The 18,367-nt window shown below is 41.9% G+C and overlaps 1 protein-coding gene and 1 pseudogene across 3 annotated transcripts; one reads left to right on the forward strand and one right to left on the reverse strand.

Moving 5' to 3' along the window:
• Positions 1 to 306: 306 nt before the first annotated feature.
• Positions 307 to 12,112, reverse strand: IL1A (interleukin 1 alpha). 3 transcript variants are annotated; one of them, XR_007470817.1, is made up of 8 exons: positions 12,026 to 12,112; positions 11,329 to 11,383; positions 9,933 to 9,981; positions 8,376 to 8,598; positions 5,838 to 6,011; positions 3,676 to 3,797; positions 1,557 to 1,702; positions 1,167 to 1,374 (listed from the first exon to the last, which is right to left on the reverse strand). XR_007470817.1 is itself a non-coding variant. In XM_004276766.4 (7 exons), the coding sequence occupies exons 2-7, from the start codon at positions 11,373 to 11,375 to the stop codon at positions 1,192 to 1,194; spliced, it is 798 nt and encodes a 265-aa protein (XP_004276814.1). In that variant the 5' UTR covers positions 11,376 to 11,383; positions 12,026 to 12,109; the 3' UTR covers positions 307 to 1,191. The 3 variants fall into 3 exon arrangements, 2 of the variants coding, with proteins under 2 accessions (XP_004276814.1, XP_049551854.1); XM_004276766.4 differs by lacking the exon at positions 1,557 to 1,702 and having other exon boundaries at positions 307 to 1,374; positions 12,026 to 12,109; XM_049695897.1 differs by having other exon boundaries at positions 1,126 to 1,702.
• A 4,931-nt stretch (positions 12,113 to 17,043) lies between these two features.
• LOC101280589 (5'-deoxynucleotidase HDDC2-like) lies at positions 17,044 to 17,892 on the forward strand (annotated as a pseudogene).
• Positions 17,893 to 18,367: the final 475 nt, after the last annotated feature.

Here is an 18,367-nt window from a genome sequence, read left to right on the forward strand (position 1 = left end):
ATGATTAAGACAACATGTAATTATGGGCCAGATTTACTTTTTTCTAAATTATATTCAATTATGATTGATAATAATGTATCAGTTCACATTGTTGATGGTAATGTAACACTACGATTGGATCACAACTTCTAGAACCTAGAAGAAACGTTGCTCATGTTCCAGAAAAGAAAGTTGAGATAACAGTTGTCCTGTGGTTGCCAAAGTTAGGTTCATCCCATTTTAGCTAGTAGGACTTGAGAGCAGGTGAAATTGAATGACACAAGAATGACAAAGGCGGAGGAGTGAAAGAGTTTGGCCAGTTATCAGTTCAAACGAACAAGGTAATTAATACAAATTTATTATCGTAATTACAGAACTCCCAGGTACTAGAATACAGAGCTTCACAGCAATGGAAAAAGCACAACTTGGATCAAAGTGCCTTAGTGCCTGAAACTCATTCAGCCTGGAAAACACTGTCTACTATTGTTGAAGATACATGGGCATACTCAGAGACTGCAAAGAATTGCTATAAATATAATAATGTTACAATTATCTTAGAAATAATATTTATAAATATATAAGTGTAATAAATAATAATTTAAAATAATATTGCATCCTTTGCCTTCTTCTTGAGGCTCAGCTTCAAGAAGTATTTTACTAAAACGAGCTCACGGATTGGCATAAAATACTGTTGAGGCAGGAAGGATATAGCCATCATTCCCTCCATTTTGAAGATGATCAAACTGAGGCCCCAGAAACTTACAGTGTTTGATAAAGGGTCCATCAGCAACTTAAAAGCAGAAGCTAAGCAGTTGGAATGAAATCCTGGGTCCATGGCTTCTCATTCCAAATACTATGGTGGGTATTTCTTAGTATTCTTATGCCTTAGTTAACCCATCTGTAATATGGGTAGAGCCTTTTTGGTACCCACGGTCAGTAGCCCTGGCCCTCCCAAGATTGTATGCATAATAATAATTAAAATGATTGGTAGTTTGCAAAGCATGGGGTGTTCTTTAAATAACAAGCAACATTATATGTTAGTGTTGGTTCTACTAGACTTTGTGCCCTCTCTTAGAAAGAGAGTAAATATTCATTTAGAGTTACAAAGGCTCAGCACATGCTCAGAGAGTGACTAAGAGTGCAGGATTTGACTCCTTCATGTACATGGTACATACAGATTGTCAACACTTCACAAGTAAGTAGACTCCACAGTCAAAGCTGAAAGTCAATGATAGAGGGCGGGCCCCTTGCCAGGTGCACCAGTTTTTCTCCCTTTGTGGCAAAATACAGCTTGGGATGGGCAACTGATTTGAAGTGTTGCATACTGCCATGGTTGCTCCAGAGGAAGAGGAGATCGGTCTCATCTTTGATGGTTTGGGGTGTCTCAGGCATCTCCTAGGATAAGGAAAACAAAGATCTATTAAAAGAGAAGAGGAAGATGGTAAAAAAAGAACTGATGCTCAATTCCTTGGCGTTTGGTCTCCATGAGATACACAGTACTTTAGGACTATGAGTAGGTAACATGATGATATAGGTTCTTCATTCATTTTTTCATTCAGAAAGCATTTATTACATGCCTGTTAGATGTATGGCCCCATCTATTCATAATAATTGGTTTCCTCAGTTAACTGGAGAGAAATCCAATGTCATCATGAAGATCGCCAAAGACACTAGTGTCTCACTGTATCCTGACAGGTAGGGCGGAACATTCTTCTTGTCCTGCCTGAACATGGGAATAGAACATTTTGCATCAGATATGAGCACTAAGGACGCTAAGACCTGGAAACCTTTTGACCTCTAAATGTACAAAACATACTTTGGGAAAATAACTTAGAATTTAGACATGTTTATCTCTGTATTTAAGTCAACAACTGAAGACTAAAGAAACCCAAATCTCACACACACACATACACAAAACTTTCCAGGCATATTAGAAGCTGAATCCTTTCAATACAATTTTTTGAAAATTGTGATCCCTTTAGACGACACTCCTCTTGTTCCTCTTGCGAGTATGAAAAAAATTTAACAGTACTTTCATGGAAAAACAAAATTCAAGTTCTAACTTAAGATGCTTCTTCTCTATTCTTTTAATAGAAAAGAACTAAATACCCTTTTGAGGTTTCCTTGGGTTTTTCACTGTCAACAAGGATTTTATTTCTCAAACCTATTTCTCTCCCAGTTTCCCCCTCTTCCTCTTGTTGGTTCTATCTCCAAAATATAACCAGATTCTGTCTCCTTCTTTCCACCTGTCTCACAACTCCCACCCCCACCCACCCCGACTGTTACTACCACATCTTAATCAGATTTTCTCTATTGCCTCCTTTCTGATCTATTCTCTGAGTTAGAAAATATAAGTAAAGTCAGGATACTTCCCTGTTTGAAGTCCTTTCCTCTACTTCTCTTTCCTTTTTTTCAGGGTGTCCCAGCTCCTTGGGTGTCCCTTCTGATCTTTGAAGCTGGCCTTGTAAAGCTCTAGGGCTGGGTGCACTCAGATCCCTCTGTTTGGAATGCCCCCCCCCCCCCACGGCATGCTCCCTCTTAGCAGCAGCTCTCATCTCTAGGGAGCTCTGTGTAAAAAGCATGCTCTCATTTTCTCTATCTCAGCGCCCTGTTCATTGGCTTTACAGCATCTTGCACTTTTTGCTGGTTGTTTGGCTCGTCTATTGTCTGTGCCCTTCAGAAGAGTGAGTTCTATAAGGCTTTGGCTCACCACTGTCTACTGAGCTGTTGACACTGCTTGAAAAATAGAAGGCTCTCAATAAACAACGTTTGTTGAATGAATTCACAAATGAAGCTACTGCCCTACTCTATAGACATCACTTTCATCTGACTTGAGCCAGGAAGAGAGACACATGCATCCACGTAAATCCTAGTTAGGGTGGATTTTACACATTTACTGAATAAGAGTCACCCACTAATCAGTGGAGAAAACATTTGGCTCTAGTGGGCATGTGTGTGCGTCTGTATGTTTGGAGGGGAATGTGGTAGTAGAGATGAGGCTGGGCTGAGAGAGAAAACTGGCACCAATGAAGAGAGAGAGGCACTGCAGTCAGAAGGCCAGGGTTTGAGCCTTGGCTCCCAGCTTTTGCTTGGTACCCACTGGCAGGTGATTAATCCTCTGTGATCTCAGTGGCTTATTTGACACTCTTGGAGGCAGGCCCCCTGGTACTAAAGCCTACTGTCATGTAGGTCAGATAGTAGATGTCAGTAGAGCTCAAAGAGGGATGGAATAAACAGATGCCCAGGGATGGGAGGTGAATAGGACCAGGCAGGGAGAAGAGAAAGAAGAAGAAGGCAGTTTGCCTTTTATGTCATTTTGCCACCTCCACCTCCACAGATCCTGCCTAGAACTGCCTCTGAATATAGTGGGTAAGAAGTAGGACGGGGGCTTCCCTGGTGGCGCAGTGGTTGAGAGTCCGCCTGCCGATGCAGGGGCCACGGGTTCGTGCCCCGGTCCGGGAAGATCCCACACGCCACGGAGCGGCTGGGCCCGTGAGCCATGGCCGCTGAGCCTGCGCGTCCGGAGCCTGTGCTCCGCAATGGGAGGGGCCACAACAGTGAGAAGCCCGCGTACCGCAAAAAAAAAAAAGAAGAAAAGAGGACTGTGCCATCCTGCTAGGGGTGTCTGCCTCTTGGGATCATCTACAAATGCATGGGTTGTAAATGAAGGTAAATTGGAGACTGAGAACAACTGACCTTTAGCAATACGGGTTCGCCTTCGTTTTGAGCACAAACAAACAGTTGAGTTTTTGAGATTCTTAGAGTCACAGGAAGTTGAGTATCATCTCCTGATGTATAAGCAGCTATGTCAAATTCCACTGGCAAAGAGAAAAGCCAAAAAAAAAAAAAAAGTAAATCCATTGTATTTGTGTAAAATCAAGTGTCTATGAAGATGCTGTGTGTGGGCTTCCCTGGTGGCACAGTGATTGGGAATCCGTCTACCAATGCAGGGGACACGGGTTCGAGCCCTGGTCCAGGAGGATCCCACATGCCACAGAGCAATTCAGTCTGTGCGTCACAACTACTGAGCCTGTGCTCTAGAGCCCACGAGCCACAACTACTGAGCTCACGTGCTGCAACTACTGAAGCCCACATGCCTAGAGCCCGTGCTCTGCAGCAAGAGAAGCCACCGCAATAAGAAGCCCGTGCACTGCAACGAAGAGTAGCCCCCACTCACCGCAAATAGAGAAAGCCCGCACATAGCAACAAAGACCCAATGCAGCCAAAAATAAATAAATAAGAAATAAATTTATATATATATATATAAAAGATGCTCTGTGTGTGTGTGCAGTTATGTCCCCAACTATGGTGTAAGTACCCGAAGGTCAGGAATGGAATTTATACATCTTTGTATCCTTCACAATGTCTGCCTTATTCACTAGGCAGGTAAATACTTGGTTAATGGCTTTAGAATTTTCTATGTTGAATGAATGCTTGGGGGCTGCATATTTATTGAATCTCTTATAATTATATTAGTGGGATAAGACCCTGGAATTTGTGAAGTCATGAGTAAAATGGAGGGGTTTAGAAGCTGATACACTCATATGTTGCTAAGGATAGTGAAAAGTAGTTCAGTTTTCCTTAGAGAACAATGCTTAATAAGAGCTGTAAAATTATTTATGCCTAGAAATCCAGCATCTGGGATACGTTCCAAGAAATAAGCTCATAGAGAAAGAAATAATTTAAACAAAGACATTTGCAACTGAATTATTTAGAGCAAACCCAAGGCACCAGCATAGCAACATGATTGAATATTCTAGTGCCATTAAAAATGGCAAATACATATACTCTGTCAATATGTGGGAAAATTGTGTGAAATAATATTAAGTAGGAAAATAGAACACAAAATAATTTGTAAATGTCTTAGAGTGGAAAGCGTGTTAGCTGAAATATATCCAATCAGAAAGAGCCCTGCTTGTTTATCACAAAGTAGCCTCTTTGGACCTCTGAAGATAATTTTGTTTACTGATGACATGTCCTTAAGCTAAAATATGTACACCATGGAAATTGGATCGTTGTGACAAAATTTCTTGCATCCTAAATTTCATTCTTCAGAACATATTTGCAGCTTATTGGCTACTTTGCCTCACAATTATGTTATCAGAGATAATGATTCTTGGGCTTCCCTGGTAGTGCAGTGGTTAAGAATCCGCCTGCCAGTGCAGGGGACACGGGTTCGAGCCCTGGTCGAGGAAGATTCCACATGCCACGAAACAACTAAGCCTGTGCACCACAACTACTGAGCTCACGTGCTGCAACTACTGAAGCCCTCACGTCTAGAGCCCGTGCTCCACAACAAGAGAAGCCGCAACAATGAGAAGCCCGAGCACCACAAGGAAAAGAAGCCCCCTGCTCGTCGCAGCTAGAGAAAGCCCGTGTGCAGCAACGAAGTCCCAACACAGCGAAAAAATAAACAAATAAATAAATTTATATATATATATAAAAAGATAATGATTCTTCCTAGTTTGGTGTTATTTGGAAGTTTGATCAGCAGGCTCCTCACTGGCTTCTGAGTAAATTTGCATAAGTCACTGAATATTTCTGAGGCTCCGTTTACTTACCTTTAAAATCAAGGATAAGACTATCTCAGAGAACCAAAGGAGACAGTATCTCAGAAAGCTTTAAACTGCACTTAGAGCTTTCATAGCTAAGACACTTCTCTCTTGTTAAAGCTTCCAGATTTGGCTGAAGTTCCTGTCCTTGCCCAGAATTTTTATGAGGGGTGATGTGCTTCAACCTATTCTAGATAAATCGTGCAAAGCCAGGAATCTAGAGAGGTTTATTCTTTAAAAGCAGAAAGCTTAAAAGAAATACAGAAATAAAAAGGGTGGGGGAAGATGACAGAGTTGTCCATTTACCTGCCTCATCCAGATTATTTAATGCAGCAGCCATGAGGTATTGACCTGACGGATGTAGAACTATACTTTGATGGAGGGCGTCATTCAGGATGTATTGCTGTTGGATGAGCTTGATAAAGTTGTATTTCATGTTGCTCTGGAAGCTGTAATGTGCTGATCTGGGCTTGATGATTTCTAAAACCGTTATCACGAGCTCAGATTAATGTCCAAGTACAAACATAGATGATATACAAGCTCTAATACAAGCTATTGAAGGGACATGAAGAATATCCCAGTCTAGGTGAGGAAACTGAGAGAGAAGTGAAATCACCCTGTCAGCAGAATTGGTTCTAGGATTATCCCTGTGGTTACTTATTTGTTTCTTTTTAAACTTAGATTCTTCAGGCAATAGTTTTTTTTTTAAAAGATTACCTGTACAACTTTTTTGGTTGTTTGGAGGTTTGTAAGTAACCAGGAAGACTCCTTGTATATTCTCCACCTATATTTTCAAATGAATGCACTCTGAGAAAAAAATGAATCCACTAGGAATTTTATATGTCACTGAGGTGCAGGTCTAAATGTCTGCCACCTTTTTTTTTTTTTTAAATCTTTATTGGAGTATAATTGCTGTACAATGGTGTGTCAGTTTCTGCTTTATAACAAAGTGAATCAGCTATACATATACATATATCCCCATATCTCCTCCCTCTTGCATCTCCCTCCCACCCTCCCTATCCCACCCCTCTAGGTGGTCACAAGGCACCGAGCTGATCTCCCTGTGCTATGCGGCTCCTTCCCACTAGCTAGCTATTTTACATTTGGTAGTGTATATATGTCCATACCACTCTCTCACTTCGTCCCAGCTTACCTTTCCCCCTCCCTGTGTCCTCAAGTCCATTCTCTACGTCTGTGTCTTTATTCCTGTCTTGCCCCAGCTTCTTCAGAACCATTTTTTTTTTTTTTTTTAGATTCCACATATATGTGTTAGCATACGGTATTTGTTTTTGTCTTTCTGACTTCACTCTGTATGACAGACTCTAGGTCCATCCACCTCACTACAAATAACTCAATTTCGTTTCTTTTTATGGCTGAGTAATATTCCATTGTATATATGTGCCACATCTTCTTTATCCATTCATCTGTCGATGGACACTTAGGTTGCTTCCATGTCCTGGCTATTGTAAATAGAGCTGCAGTGAACATTGTGGTACATGCCTCTTTTTGAATTATGGTTTTCTCAGGGTATATGCCCAGTAGTGGGATTGCTGGGTCATATGGTAGTTCTAGTTTTAGTTTTTTAAGGAACCTCCATACTGTTCTCCATAGTCTGCCACCTTTCTTTTTATTTCTTGAAAAAAATTGTTTTTATTTTGTTTTTTCTATCTACCACCTTTCTGAACAGGGGTATATGTCAATAGCTTCACAAATCCTCATGGCTCTGAATAATTCTACTTCCAGGAATATTTTATTCTAAGTAAATAAATGATAGAAATGAAGATTTATTGATATAGCTCTTCATTGTCACATTACTTATAATGGTAAAAAACTGGAGCTCTAAAATGTCTTTTATTTATTGACAAATGAAAAAAGTTGGATATTAAATTGTATGTAACTGACCTAATAATGTTTAACATGTGTATTCCTGTGTGTGCAGGCACATAGAAAAGACTTTAAGGAAGGTAACATAGTGCTGGCAGTGGTAAACTCAGGGGTGGTATGAGTATGCGTGGTTTTAATTTTCATTCTTGTATTTTCCAATTTTCTAGGTGAACATGTGTTAATATTTAGCTGTTACTTTAAAAATATTAGGTTTATATCTCATGTGGAGGCTTGTATAGTGAAGGCATGGGAGAAAAATCATGACTTCTATAGTCAGATAGAACAGATTTGGTTTGACACTTTACTACTTACACACTGTGAGATTTTGGGCAGGTCACTATCTCACTGAGCTTACTTTCCTCATATATAAAACAAGAATGTAGGATTGTTGTGAAGGTTAGAGATAATGCAGCCATTAGTAAGTTAGTAGTGTCGGTAGTATTAACAAAATAGTAGTAGTAATAATGCTAATAATAGCTAACATTTTTTAGGTATTTTCTACGTGCCAGGCATTATTTTAGTCCAGAAGCTTGCAAGTATCGACTCATTTAATCTTCACAACAGTTAGGGGATTACCCCCATTTTACAGTAGAGGAAACTGAAGTACAGAAAGGTTAAGTAACTTGCCCAAGGAGACATAATTAGTATGTGGAGGAGCATAACTTCCACAGTGGAAGTCACCCACTAACAGTATATAACTGCTTTCTGTCGAAAGGCGCAAAGTCACATGACCTTAAGAATATGGCCACGAAGTAAGCCTGTGAGCAGGTATGCTAAACTCAAGCCACTGCTGACCTCTTCCCACTGGAGAAGGCTAAAAATTAATTTTCCTTTCTTATAGTTACCACACGAATGGTTGGTTGCCCTCTTGTTACTCAAGGTTTTATTTTTCCCTGTACTCTGCTGTCCCCATTTGCTTAAAAATAGAAAACAAATATATTATTGCACTTGACCCCTTACCTTCTTCTGTATCATCGGCAATGTCTTCCAGGTCATCGTCGGTGAGGAACTGATTTAAACTCAACCATCTGTTCTTCAGAATCTTCCCGTTGGCTGCCACCATCATCACATTTTCCTTGAAGGTAAGCTTGGATGTCTTAGAGGTTTCAGGGGTATTCAGAGACATATATTTATCTATGCAGTCCTGACGAAGTGGTTCATAGCTTGTATCATAGAAGGACTTCTGTGAGGAAGGAAAATGAAAACTGAGAGGCTGCCCATGGCCATAGAATGAAACTCCTTTATAATAGGAGTTTTATTCAACAGACTTAGAGAGAAGGATGTCCATTTTGGTCTCGGGTAACCCATGTTTCATCAGTCTTTCCCTCCTTCCTCCTTTCCTCCTTTCCTTTCTCCTTCCTCCTTTCCTTTTCCTCTGCCTCCTTCCTATTTACCCACTTCCTCCCATCCCTCCTTTGAGGATTTCCCTGAAAAGATGTGATCTCTGGGAAGGTCTTTGTCATCCAACCACAGACTCAAAAATGAGATCTTGTTATACTTAGTGAAGTAAGTCAGAGAAAGACAAATACTATATGATATCACTTACACGTGGAATCTAAAAAATAATACAAATGAACCTATATACAAAACAGAAATAGACTCACAGACGTAGAAAACAAACTTACGGTTACCAAAGGGGAGATGTAAGGGGGGAGGGGCAAATTAGGGATATGGGATTAAGAGATACACACTACTATACATAAAATAGACAAGCAACAAGGATTTACTGTATAGCACAGGAAATTATATTCAATATCTTGTAATAACCTATATCAGAAAAAAAACTGTATCGCTATGCTCTCCTCCTGAAACTAACACAATATTGTAAATCAACTATATTTCAGTAAAAAAAAATGACATGTTGTAATGAAACAGGTCTACAAGTGATCTTAGTGAGTGGTAGCCTTCTAGTCAGTTCCCCCTCAGGAGGTCAAACACCTACTTGACAATGCTTAAATATTTTAGAAATACTCCTCTAGGTATAGCTTTTAGAACTAGTACCAAAGACACACAAAGCAGTACCTATCTGTGGTCGCCTAACCAAATAACACAGCATGTGAACGGCTGCAGATTTTTAACTTTCAACTGGTCTGCTTCTTCTACCTCAGCTTCATGGGCTATTACACTTAGAGGGCTATCTCTAATCTCTGGAGCTGGTGTTAGAGAAGGTGTCAACAACACGTCACTTAAGGAGACAGACCCCTGGTGAAGTGGCCCAAAGGGGCTGTCCCAGGATGGCAAAACCAACATTCTGATTGAAGGCTGACCCAGGAGACTCCATTCTTGGAGTTTCAGGTGAGTTCTGCTCTGTTCTGGGAAAATCTGGTGAGCATGAATGAGGCCATCAACTGTTAGTGCAAAGAGGCAGTTGGTCTCACTTATAATGAAAAAATGCATGTCTCTGGACTTCTAGTGAAGGTAAAACAGAAGCATCTAAGATTCAAGCCATTGTTATACTGGTGGAGAAAATACTGCGTAAACACAGCAATCTTGTAAGAATTACAGTCATATGCTTACCTGATTCAGAGACAGATGGTCAATTTCGGAACTGTATGCTTCATTTTCACTGTTAAACAAGAGGATGAGAATTTAATTCTGTTTGTTATATCACTACAGTCACTGGGCAACATATTTTAATAACTATATTAGCTTTGGGTAACACACACACACACACATGGCCATTATTGTCATCTTTGAAAATTAAGGGCCTCTGTGCATACACACCCATGCAGTAATTTGTACTTGATAATTTGGAATTAGTAATCATCGGGCCAGGCCTTGAACTCTACCTGTGCTCTACCTATAAAAATGAGGCTTGGCTAACCAACTGAAGAGTTGTAATTGAATTTCGGGGAAAAATTTTAAGCTCCTCAAGAGAGAAGAAACACTTTTGAAGCACCTCATTTAAATTTGAACCAAATGGGTTATACGTTACACTTTGCTTTCATGTATTTACTAAAACAGATTTAATCATTTATACTTTGCCAAATATCCAGGCAACATTTCCATAGTCTAGTTTGTGGTTAGTGTATCTTAATAGGTAATGGGAATACCATGTTGGCTTAAAGTGTTACACAATTTTAACTTTTTATTCATTATCTTTTTCCTGTGTCTGAATGAGATTGACTGTGTATGTTTCACATGCTCAAATTGCTGTGAAGCCATTTCCTATTCCAGATTGAGATCAAGAAGTTTTCCTGAGAAAGGTTTCTCTTTCTGACAATCCATTAAAACTCCTTACTGTATCAGGGCATGTGAACCAGACTGAAGCTGTGTCTAAGTAGATGTTGAAAACCACTAGGACTCAGCAGCCCTTAAAAGTGATCTTTCGGGCTTCCCTGGTGGCGCAGTGGTTGAGAATCTGCCTGCTAATGCAGGTCACACGGGTTTGAGCCCTGGTCTTGGAAGATCCCACATGCCGCGGAGCAACTGGGCCTGTGGGCCACAACTACTGAGCCTGCGCGTCTGGAGCCTGTGCTCCGCAACAAGAGAGGCCGTGATAGTGAGAGGCCCGCGCACGGCGATGAAGAGTGGCCCCCCGCTTGCCACAACTAGAGAAAGCCCTCGCACAGAAACGAAGACCCAACACAGCAAAACTAAATAAATAAATTAGTAAACTCCTACCCCAACATCTAAAAAAAACAAAAACAAAAAACCAACCTGATTAAAAAATGGGCAAAAGACCTGAATAGACATTTTTTTTTTTTTAAAAAGTGATCTTTCTAGAATGGCTGCCTCCTGTCAATTTCACCTCAGTTTAAATTCTGGGTGCTGTTTCCCTGGGTCTTCACTGAACCTGCCCTGACTTCAGAGGTAGGACACATCTTTACAGCCTCTGCAAGTCTGGCCCAGCTGGATTCTAATGTACCTTGATCCCCTCATTAAATCACAAGAGACAGAAGCTCTTTCCTACCTGTAACAGTTCTTCAGGTCTTCAAAGAGGTCGGGGACTTTGGCCATCTTCACTTCTGCAACAGAGAACACCAGTAGCTGTCAGCCCGGCCAGCCTCTGAACCAGATGCCAGCAACGAGAACCACCTCCCCTTTGTGTTTCTTGAGACATTTAATGAATGACTTAGCTCACACTCAGCACTCTTCTTTTCACTCCCTTGAATTATTTGCATATGTATCTGCCTCCTCTGCTACACAGTAAACTTCTTTTAGAATCTTGGTAACCCTTATGTGTCCAACCCAACGCACCACCCATGGTAGGCATTCAATGAAAGTTTGAATAAGTAAAAAACAAGAAACAGAAAACCCCCAACAAGGATGAGATATTTACCTTACACAGATGCAAGAGAGAGACAGAGTTAGAAATTCCCAGTTTTCTCCTAACAGTTTTTGGTTGTAGAGATTCCCTTCAAGGAAAGCCTTGGCTACACCCTCCAATGCCCTCATATGTAACCAGTTCCTCTGTCCCTCAATTTCCCACCAGTAGAGAGAAGCATTTTCTGAAATCTGACTGTGATTCTAACTCACACACCAAACCAGAGAGGGATGGGAAAGGAAGGAAGAGGCTTTAGCTTCAGAGGAGGCAGTTTGAGAGATCACAGCCAAGGAGAAAAACAAAAAAAATGTGTTAATATCCAAAGATGTGATAAGGACTTTACCTTTGCTGACTCGAGCGAGCGACAGTGAAATGACTTGCTCTCTTTCCTTGTGGAGACTGTAGCCCCAGTCAGCTTTCTTCGCCTTTTGTCTGCTCTGGAGTGGGCGTGGCCATGATTGCACCACTGGAAATTCACAGGGAAAAATTCTGCTTTGTATTTTTTTAAGTTCATTCAACCTTATACTGGCCAAAATAATGACAAACCATATACTCGATCATAGTGTTTGCAGAGATTCTAGGAGTTTCTGACTTGGTTCATTTATTTATTGCTTTGCTCTAAACAGTGATAGACATGTAGTCTTAGAAAAAGGGAAGAAGAACAGGAAACTTAAGTTTCTAAAAATATTTGGTGGGGGATGGAGGGAGAACTCCTAAAAGCAGAATTGTAGATGGTTAGAGTTGGAGGGGCGCTTAGGAGTTGTAGTTCGTGTTTTCGCTTAATTTGTTTATTGCGTCCCAGGGCTGAGTATGAATTGATGGAATACTTGGAAGTCCCCCGGCAGCTAAGGGGTGGCTCTTCAGAGGAGATGATCCATCTTTTCTGAAGAGGGAGGTCTGCTTGAGTAGGCATCCATCACTCTGAGCATGGGGTGACAACTTCTCCGTTAGGGCAGGGTAGAGGAGAGAAAAATCATAGTCAACCACAGAAGTCAATCCTTTTACTCCTCTGAATGCTGTCAATCCATTTCAGACAGAAGCGACAGAGCTTTAGGAGAAAACTCTTTTCCTGGCCATGTTTGGCTTCTACCAGAGCCCAGAGAGAAGCATGGTCTTCTCTAGGATAAACCCAAGGTGTGTGAGGATAGCTGCAGACTCAGGGAGGTATGGACAAGGCTGGAAGCCAGTGGCTGGATTCAAGAATGGAGATTAGGGGACTTCCCTGGTGGTCCATTGGTTAAGACTCCACGCTTCCACTGCAGGGGCCTGGATTCCATCCCTGGTCGGGGAGCTAAGATCATGCATGCTGCGTGGCACGGTCAAAAATAAAAGAAGAATGGAGATTGAGAAAGGAAGGGACTCAGGGACTCTTATACACGACCCTGATTCAGTGTTACCTGGCTGTTATCATCAAAGACTTTTTCAGTATACTGAGGCTGGCCCAGTTCAGGTGGCAGAACACCAGACTCTTAGCAGATAAATGTTTCAGGTTTCCTGGTTGGAGTTTAAGCCATATAATTTAAAATAAAGGAAATGGATGGGAAAAGAGGGTAGAAGAGGAATATAAAAAGTAAAGAGAGGAAGGCAAGACACCACAATGCAACATGATATTAAAAAGCAAAAAAGCTCAGAAGGGCTAGGAGTAAAGTGGTTTGGTGTGAGTTGAGTAAAGTACGCTGTGTGGGTCTTGTTTGACATAAATCATGAGGTTGGTTAGGTGATCATTAAGGTCTGTCCTAGGTGCAAAATCTCTGGTACTGATTCTATTGTCCAGTTCAGTTCCTCCTGCTCACAGACCTAGTGTTATAATAGTTATAAATAAGAACCACAGGAATAACTGGCATCCTGGATGCAGGCAATGTAGATGGAGGACCAGACTGGGGCGAGCTAGGGTGTCTCAGGATGGATCCTTTCGTGAAGGGTGTTGGCAGTCTGTGCTTCTCTTTCAGGCGACACAGAAATACTAACACTCGTTACCCCCTCTGCCTCCTACGGATCTCGTGAAGACTATTACTAAGAAACAATTGCAAAGCACATCGTGAACGTGGGCTGCTATGGAGATGCAATTAAACAAAAATAATAACAGCGCTAACGATGGCTTCTGTCACTTGGGACCCTGTAGAGTCATCATTGTAATGCCTTAGTTCACTGAAGATAATATAGTTCTTACGAAAATAATGACTTGAAACTTCAACAGGGAGGACATTTTCAGGTGAAGGCCTCCACTGAAACCTAGGGTGGGTTCAGTTTCTGGGAGGAATACATACCACCTCTTTGGTAATCCAGGAAAATACCCTTGGTTCCACCATCAGTGGCAACACCCATCCTGGCCCATGTCACATCTTTGTCATAGAAAATTGCTCAAATGTGGTTGCTGAATTTCTCAAGGAGGGTCTGAACTGATTTTCTAGCCAATCAACTCAGGTTGTGTCTCACTTAACTTTTTCCTGGACATGACCTTTTTGGAAACTGGTTTTTAAAGGAAGAACAAAAATGTGGGTGAGGTTTAGAGAGTGAGGAGTCCTTGCTTTGTTTTGGGGAACGTGCTTTTCTGTGAGTGTGAACAAAGCTTGACTTGCAAGTAATTCTCAACACCACACCATCTCTTTCTAGGAAACAGAGAGAGGAACATACTGGAGCCCCAAGTGTGTTTGTGGGTTGTCCTGTGACTGGGAATTTGGGTGGTTTCCTGTATCCACTTCTTGACTCCGGGGAGGCCTCAAAAATCCTTCTTTAGTCCTTTTAATCTAAATCATTCAGAAAAAAGTTATTGTGCCCTTATTCTGTGCCAGGGGTTTTGCTGGGCGTCAGTATTTTTCTTTCATGATTCACAAAATTAGACAGGTATTGGGGCTTCCCTGGTGGCACAGGGATTAAGAATCCGCCTGCCAATGCAGGGGACACAGGTTCGAGCCCTGGTCCGGGAAGATCCCACATGCCGCTGGGCGACTAAGCCCGTGCGCCACAACTACTGAGTCTGGGCTCTAGAGCCCGCGAGCCACAACTACTTAGCCCGCGTGCCTAGAGTCCGTGCTCTGCTACAAGAGAAGCCACCACAAATGAGAAGCCCACGCAGCGCAACGAAGAGTAGACCCCGCTTGCCACAACTAGAGAAAACCCGCACGCAGCAACAAAGACCCAATGCAGCCAAAAATAAATAAAATTAAATCTTAAAAAAAAAATTATAGGGCTTCCCTGGTGGCGCAGTGGTTGAGAGTCCGCCTGCCGACGCAGGGGACACGGGTTCGTGTCCCGGTCCGGGAGGATCCCGCATGCCGCGGAGCGGCTGGGCCCATGAGTCATGGCCTCTGAGCCTGCGCGTCCGGAGCCTGTGCTCCGCAACGGGAGAGGCCACAACAGTGAGAGGCCCGCGTACCGCAAAAAAAAAAGATAAGTAAATAAAAAATGCTATAGGTACGCAGGATGAGAGGGTGTAGTATTTTGGTAGGTGATTGGATATGCTTTATGAGCTTGGAGGCTGTGGGTCTAACAGTCACGGTGGTGCTTTTCACTTGAAAACTGCTTTACATAGTTCACAAAGAACTCTCACCCGCACTGTCTCACTGGCTCCTCACCTTACCTACGAGAGACAGTGATTACCATGCCCTTTCACAGCTGAGGACCCTTGAAGAGGTTAAGTGACCAACCTATGGTCACCAAACTGGCAGAGCCAGCACTTGAACTCGGGTTTCTGATTCCAAGTCCAAGCTTCTCTTTCCACTGCATATAGATGTGCCAGTCTCTTATCACCACCAACGCCAAGTGACAGGGCTGAAACTGATTGTTCTTAAAGGTCTTTCCTGCCTCAAACAGCCTATCATTCAGTGATTCTAAGGTTCTTTGTAAAAAAAAAATAAAAATAAAAAAAAGAAATGGTTTGAAATAGCTCTCCTCTCTTCTTCTATGAAATCACACTTTTTTCTTTGGAAATACAGGAAAGGGGTGAAGGCGATCAGCATAATCGAGTACATGATCATGGTGGAGTCTGAATGGGGACTTTGGTGATGCTCTTGTCATTGTATCACGAAGACAGGAATCATCTGTAAACATCTTGGGAACCAACTTTAAAATCGTTGCATGTAGTTGGATGTGACAGGGTGACAGAGTGCTTGATTGAAGGGAGATAATCAAAACTGTGAGGTCGGTATTCTTATCACATTTATAGAAGAGGAAACCTAGGTCCAGGGAGATGGAGCAATCTGTCTAAGATCGCAAGGTTACCAAGTTGCCAAAATGGAATTCAGATTCCAGAGTCAAGGCTCAGTCAACCACGAGGGATTCTCTTTTTCTTAGTGGGTGACCTCTTTCTTTCTTTTGCTCTTGTTAATCTCTAATTTCTTCTGCTTTGTCTTGTTAGTCTTTCGAAGGACCTAGAATGATATGTTGGAGAAGGATGCACCTCAGACACTATGTAGATTAAACACTTCCTAAAAGAAGAAGTAGGCTCAGAGAGGGGGAGCGTCAGTGTCCCGAGGTCACATGGAGAGTTCATGATGAGAGTGGGAACGAAAAATGAAAACTCGCTGTTTCTTGATTTCTAGTTCAAAATATCCCACTACCTAGTGACACTGGCTCTGTAGTAAAGAAAGGGAAGGTGAAGATATAATCTCTCCATGGCTCCTCATTAGTAAGTAAAAAAGGAGTTAAAAAAATGAAACCCCATTCAGTGAGCGAAACCAGCTATGGTCTCTGCTCTCCTGGAAGCTGACAGCAAAAGTGCTCATCAATAATCCCCTATATGAGTAGATATGTACAAACTGAGATAAAAGTGTTGTGAGGGCATTGAACAGAGGAGCTAGTCTGAGATCGGGAGTGGGTAGTTCAATGGGAAGGGAAGAGGGAACGTTCCAGGCAGAGAAAAAGTCATGGGGGTCAAATGATGACATGAAAGCAGGGCATTGAGGCTGGAGCCCAGAGCTGAGGGGAGTTAAGAAGGTGGTGAGATGAGGGTGGGAAGGGAGGCAAGAGCCAGCCGGGCAGCGCCTTGTGTCGACCCCACTAAGGTCTTTACCCATTTAATTTTGGGTAAACTTTGGGCAAGTGCTCTGGGAACTCGGAGAGCATCGAGATGGTTGTGGCTTGGAGCAGATGGAGAAATTCAAGTTGACAGGGTGAGGAAGGGACAGTTTCCTGGTCAGCCAGCAAATCCCCATTTAGCTGTGATCCCTTTTCTTCCCCTAAGCTTGTTTGTTCCCTGATGTATGTGCTTTTATTGTTTCTAAATTCTCTTTCTTTCTTCTCTTGAGATGGTGGTAAATAGAGCTGTGCCCCCTCTTTGCCTTCTCCATTGGCTCTGTGTCCTTTTTTCTCTCTTTCACAGACACACTTTAAAAATCATAGTTCACTGTTGGGTTGGGTAGCCACATGGCTGCGCCCATCTCGGGCCACGGGACCCAGAACCTGTTGCAGTTCCTGCGGCTGGTGGGACAGCTCAAGAGAGTCCCATGTACTGGCTGGGCATACAGAAATGTCTAGAAGCCAGAGAGTGTATCAGGTCACATGTATAGGATGGCAATTATGGCTCTGGTGACCAAAGATGAACATCTTAACAAAGACCGATGTGTACGCCTAGCCCTGGTTCATGATTTGACAGAATGCATCGCTGGGGACATAGCACCAGCAGATAACATCCCCAAAGAGGAAAAACATAGGTGAGAAGAGGAAGCTATGAAGCAGCTAACCCAGCTACTCCCAGAGGATCTCAGAAAAGAGCTCTATGAACTTTGGAAAGAATATGAGACCCAATCTAGTGCAGAAGTTAAATCTGTGAAGCAGCTGGACCAATGTGAAATGATTCTTCAGGCATCTGAATATGAAGACCTTGAGAACAAACCTGGGAGACTGCAGGACTTCTACAATTCCACAGCAGGAAAATTCAGTCACCCTGAGATAGCCCAGATTGTTTCTGAACTCGAGGCAGAAAGAAATGCTCATATAGCTGCCGCCGCCAGTGAGCCACACTCATGAGATGCACTCCTGTAACAAACATTTTATTTTTCTGTTTCATGGTATTGTGTTTTGCCACTATTGGTCTGTTGATTCCCCAGATGTGAGTCTGTTTATTTTCAATTGCCTGGACTCCAGCAAGAAACGTGATACAATTTGGACAGTAAAAGAAGCTACAGAACAGGGTGTGGTCCTGAAAATGCCATGGATGAAGACTTGGAGGGTGGGGAACTTTTTATGAACTGAATAAATAAATTTTTAAAACCTTAAAAAAAATCATAGTTCATCAGAAAGCTTCCTGTGTGGCACAGTCATGTCTATGCTTCTCTCTCATTTTCTTCTTGCTGGCTAATTGTGACTGTCTAATTAGACTGTCTAATTCATGTCTAATTAGAAGTGCATTCTTAAAAGATTTTCTTTTCTTTTCCTTATGGGAATCATAGTTATCTCTGGCCTGAACTTGTTTCTCAATTAAAAAAAAAAACACTTGTATTACTTTTTTGGGTTCTAAAACATGTTGATTAAATATTGCTAGGGAAATACAAAAAATACAAAAAAAAAAGAGAGAAGAAGAAAATAAAATCCCCAAACAATTGAATAATTATTCAAAAAAAGTATTCACTATTATTATTTTGGTGTATTTCCTTTCAGTCTTTTTTTCCTCAAGGCATGTATACATTTGTTTCGATACAGATGAGATGCTCCAGCATTTCAATATTTGCTCTCTTGAAATCTAAGG

Source organism: Orcinus orca, chromosome 13 (genome assembly GCF_937001465.1).
Source record: "Orcinus orca chromosome 13, mOrcOrc1.1, whole genome shotgun sequence".
In the NCBI taxonomy this organism is placed as follows: Eukaryota; Metazoa; Chordata; class Mammalia; order Artiodactyla; family Delphinidae; genus Orcinus; species Orcinus orca.

Excerpts from the sequence above, each read along its gene's own strand:
- IL1A (XM_004276766.4), bottom strand. The coding sequence starts at position 11,375 with ATGGCCAAAGTCCCCGACCTCTTTGAAGACCTGAAGAACTGTTACAG. Across the intron at positions 8,599-9,932 it reads ACCATCTGTCTCTGAATCAG|AAGTCCTTCTATGATACAAG; the intron begins GTAAGCATATGA and ends CCTTCCTCACAG. Across the intron at positions 1,375-3,675 it reads GCGAACCCGTATTGCTAAAG|GAGATGCCTGAGACACCCCA; the intron begins GTCAGTTGTTCT and ends TCCTTATCCTAG.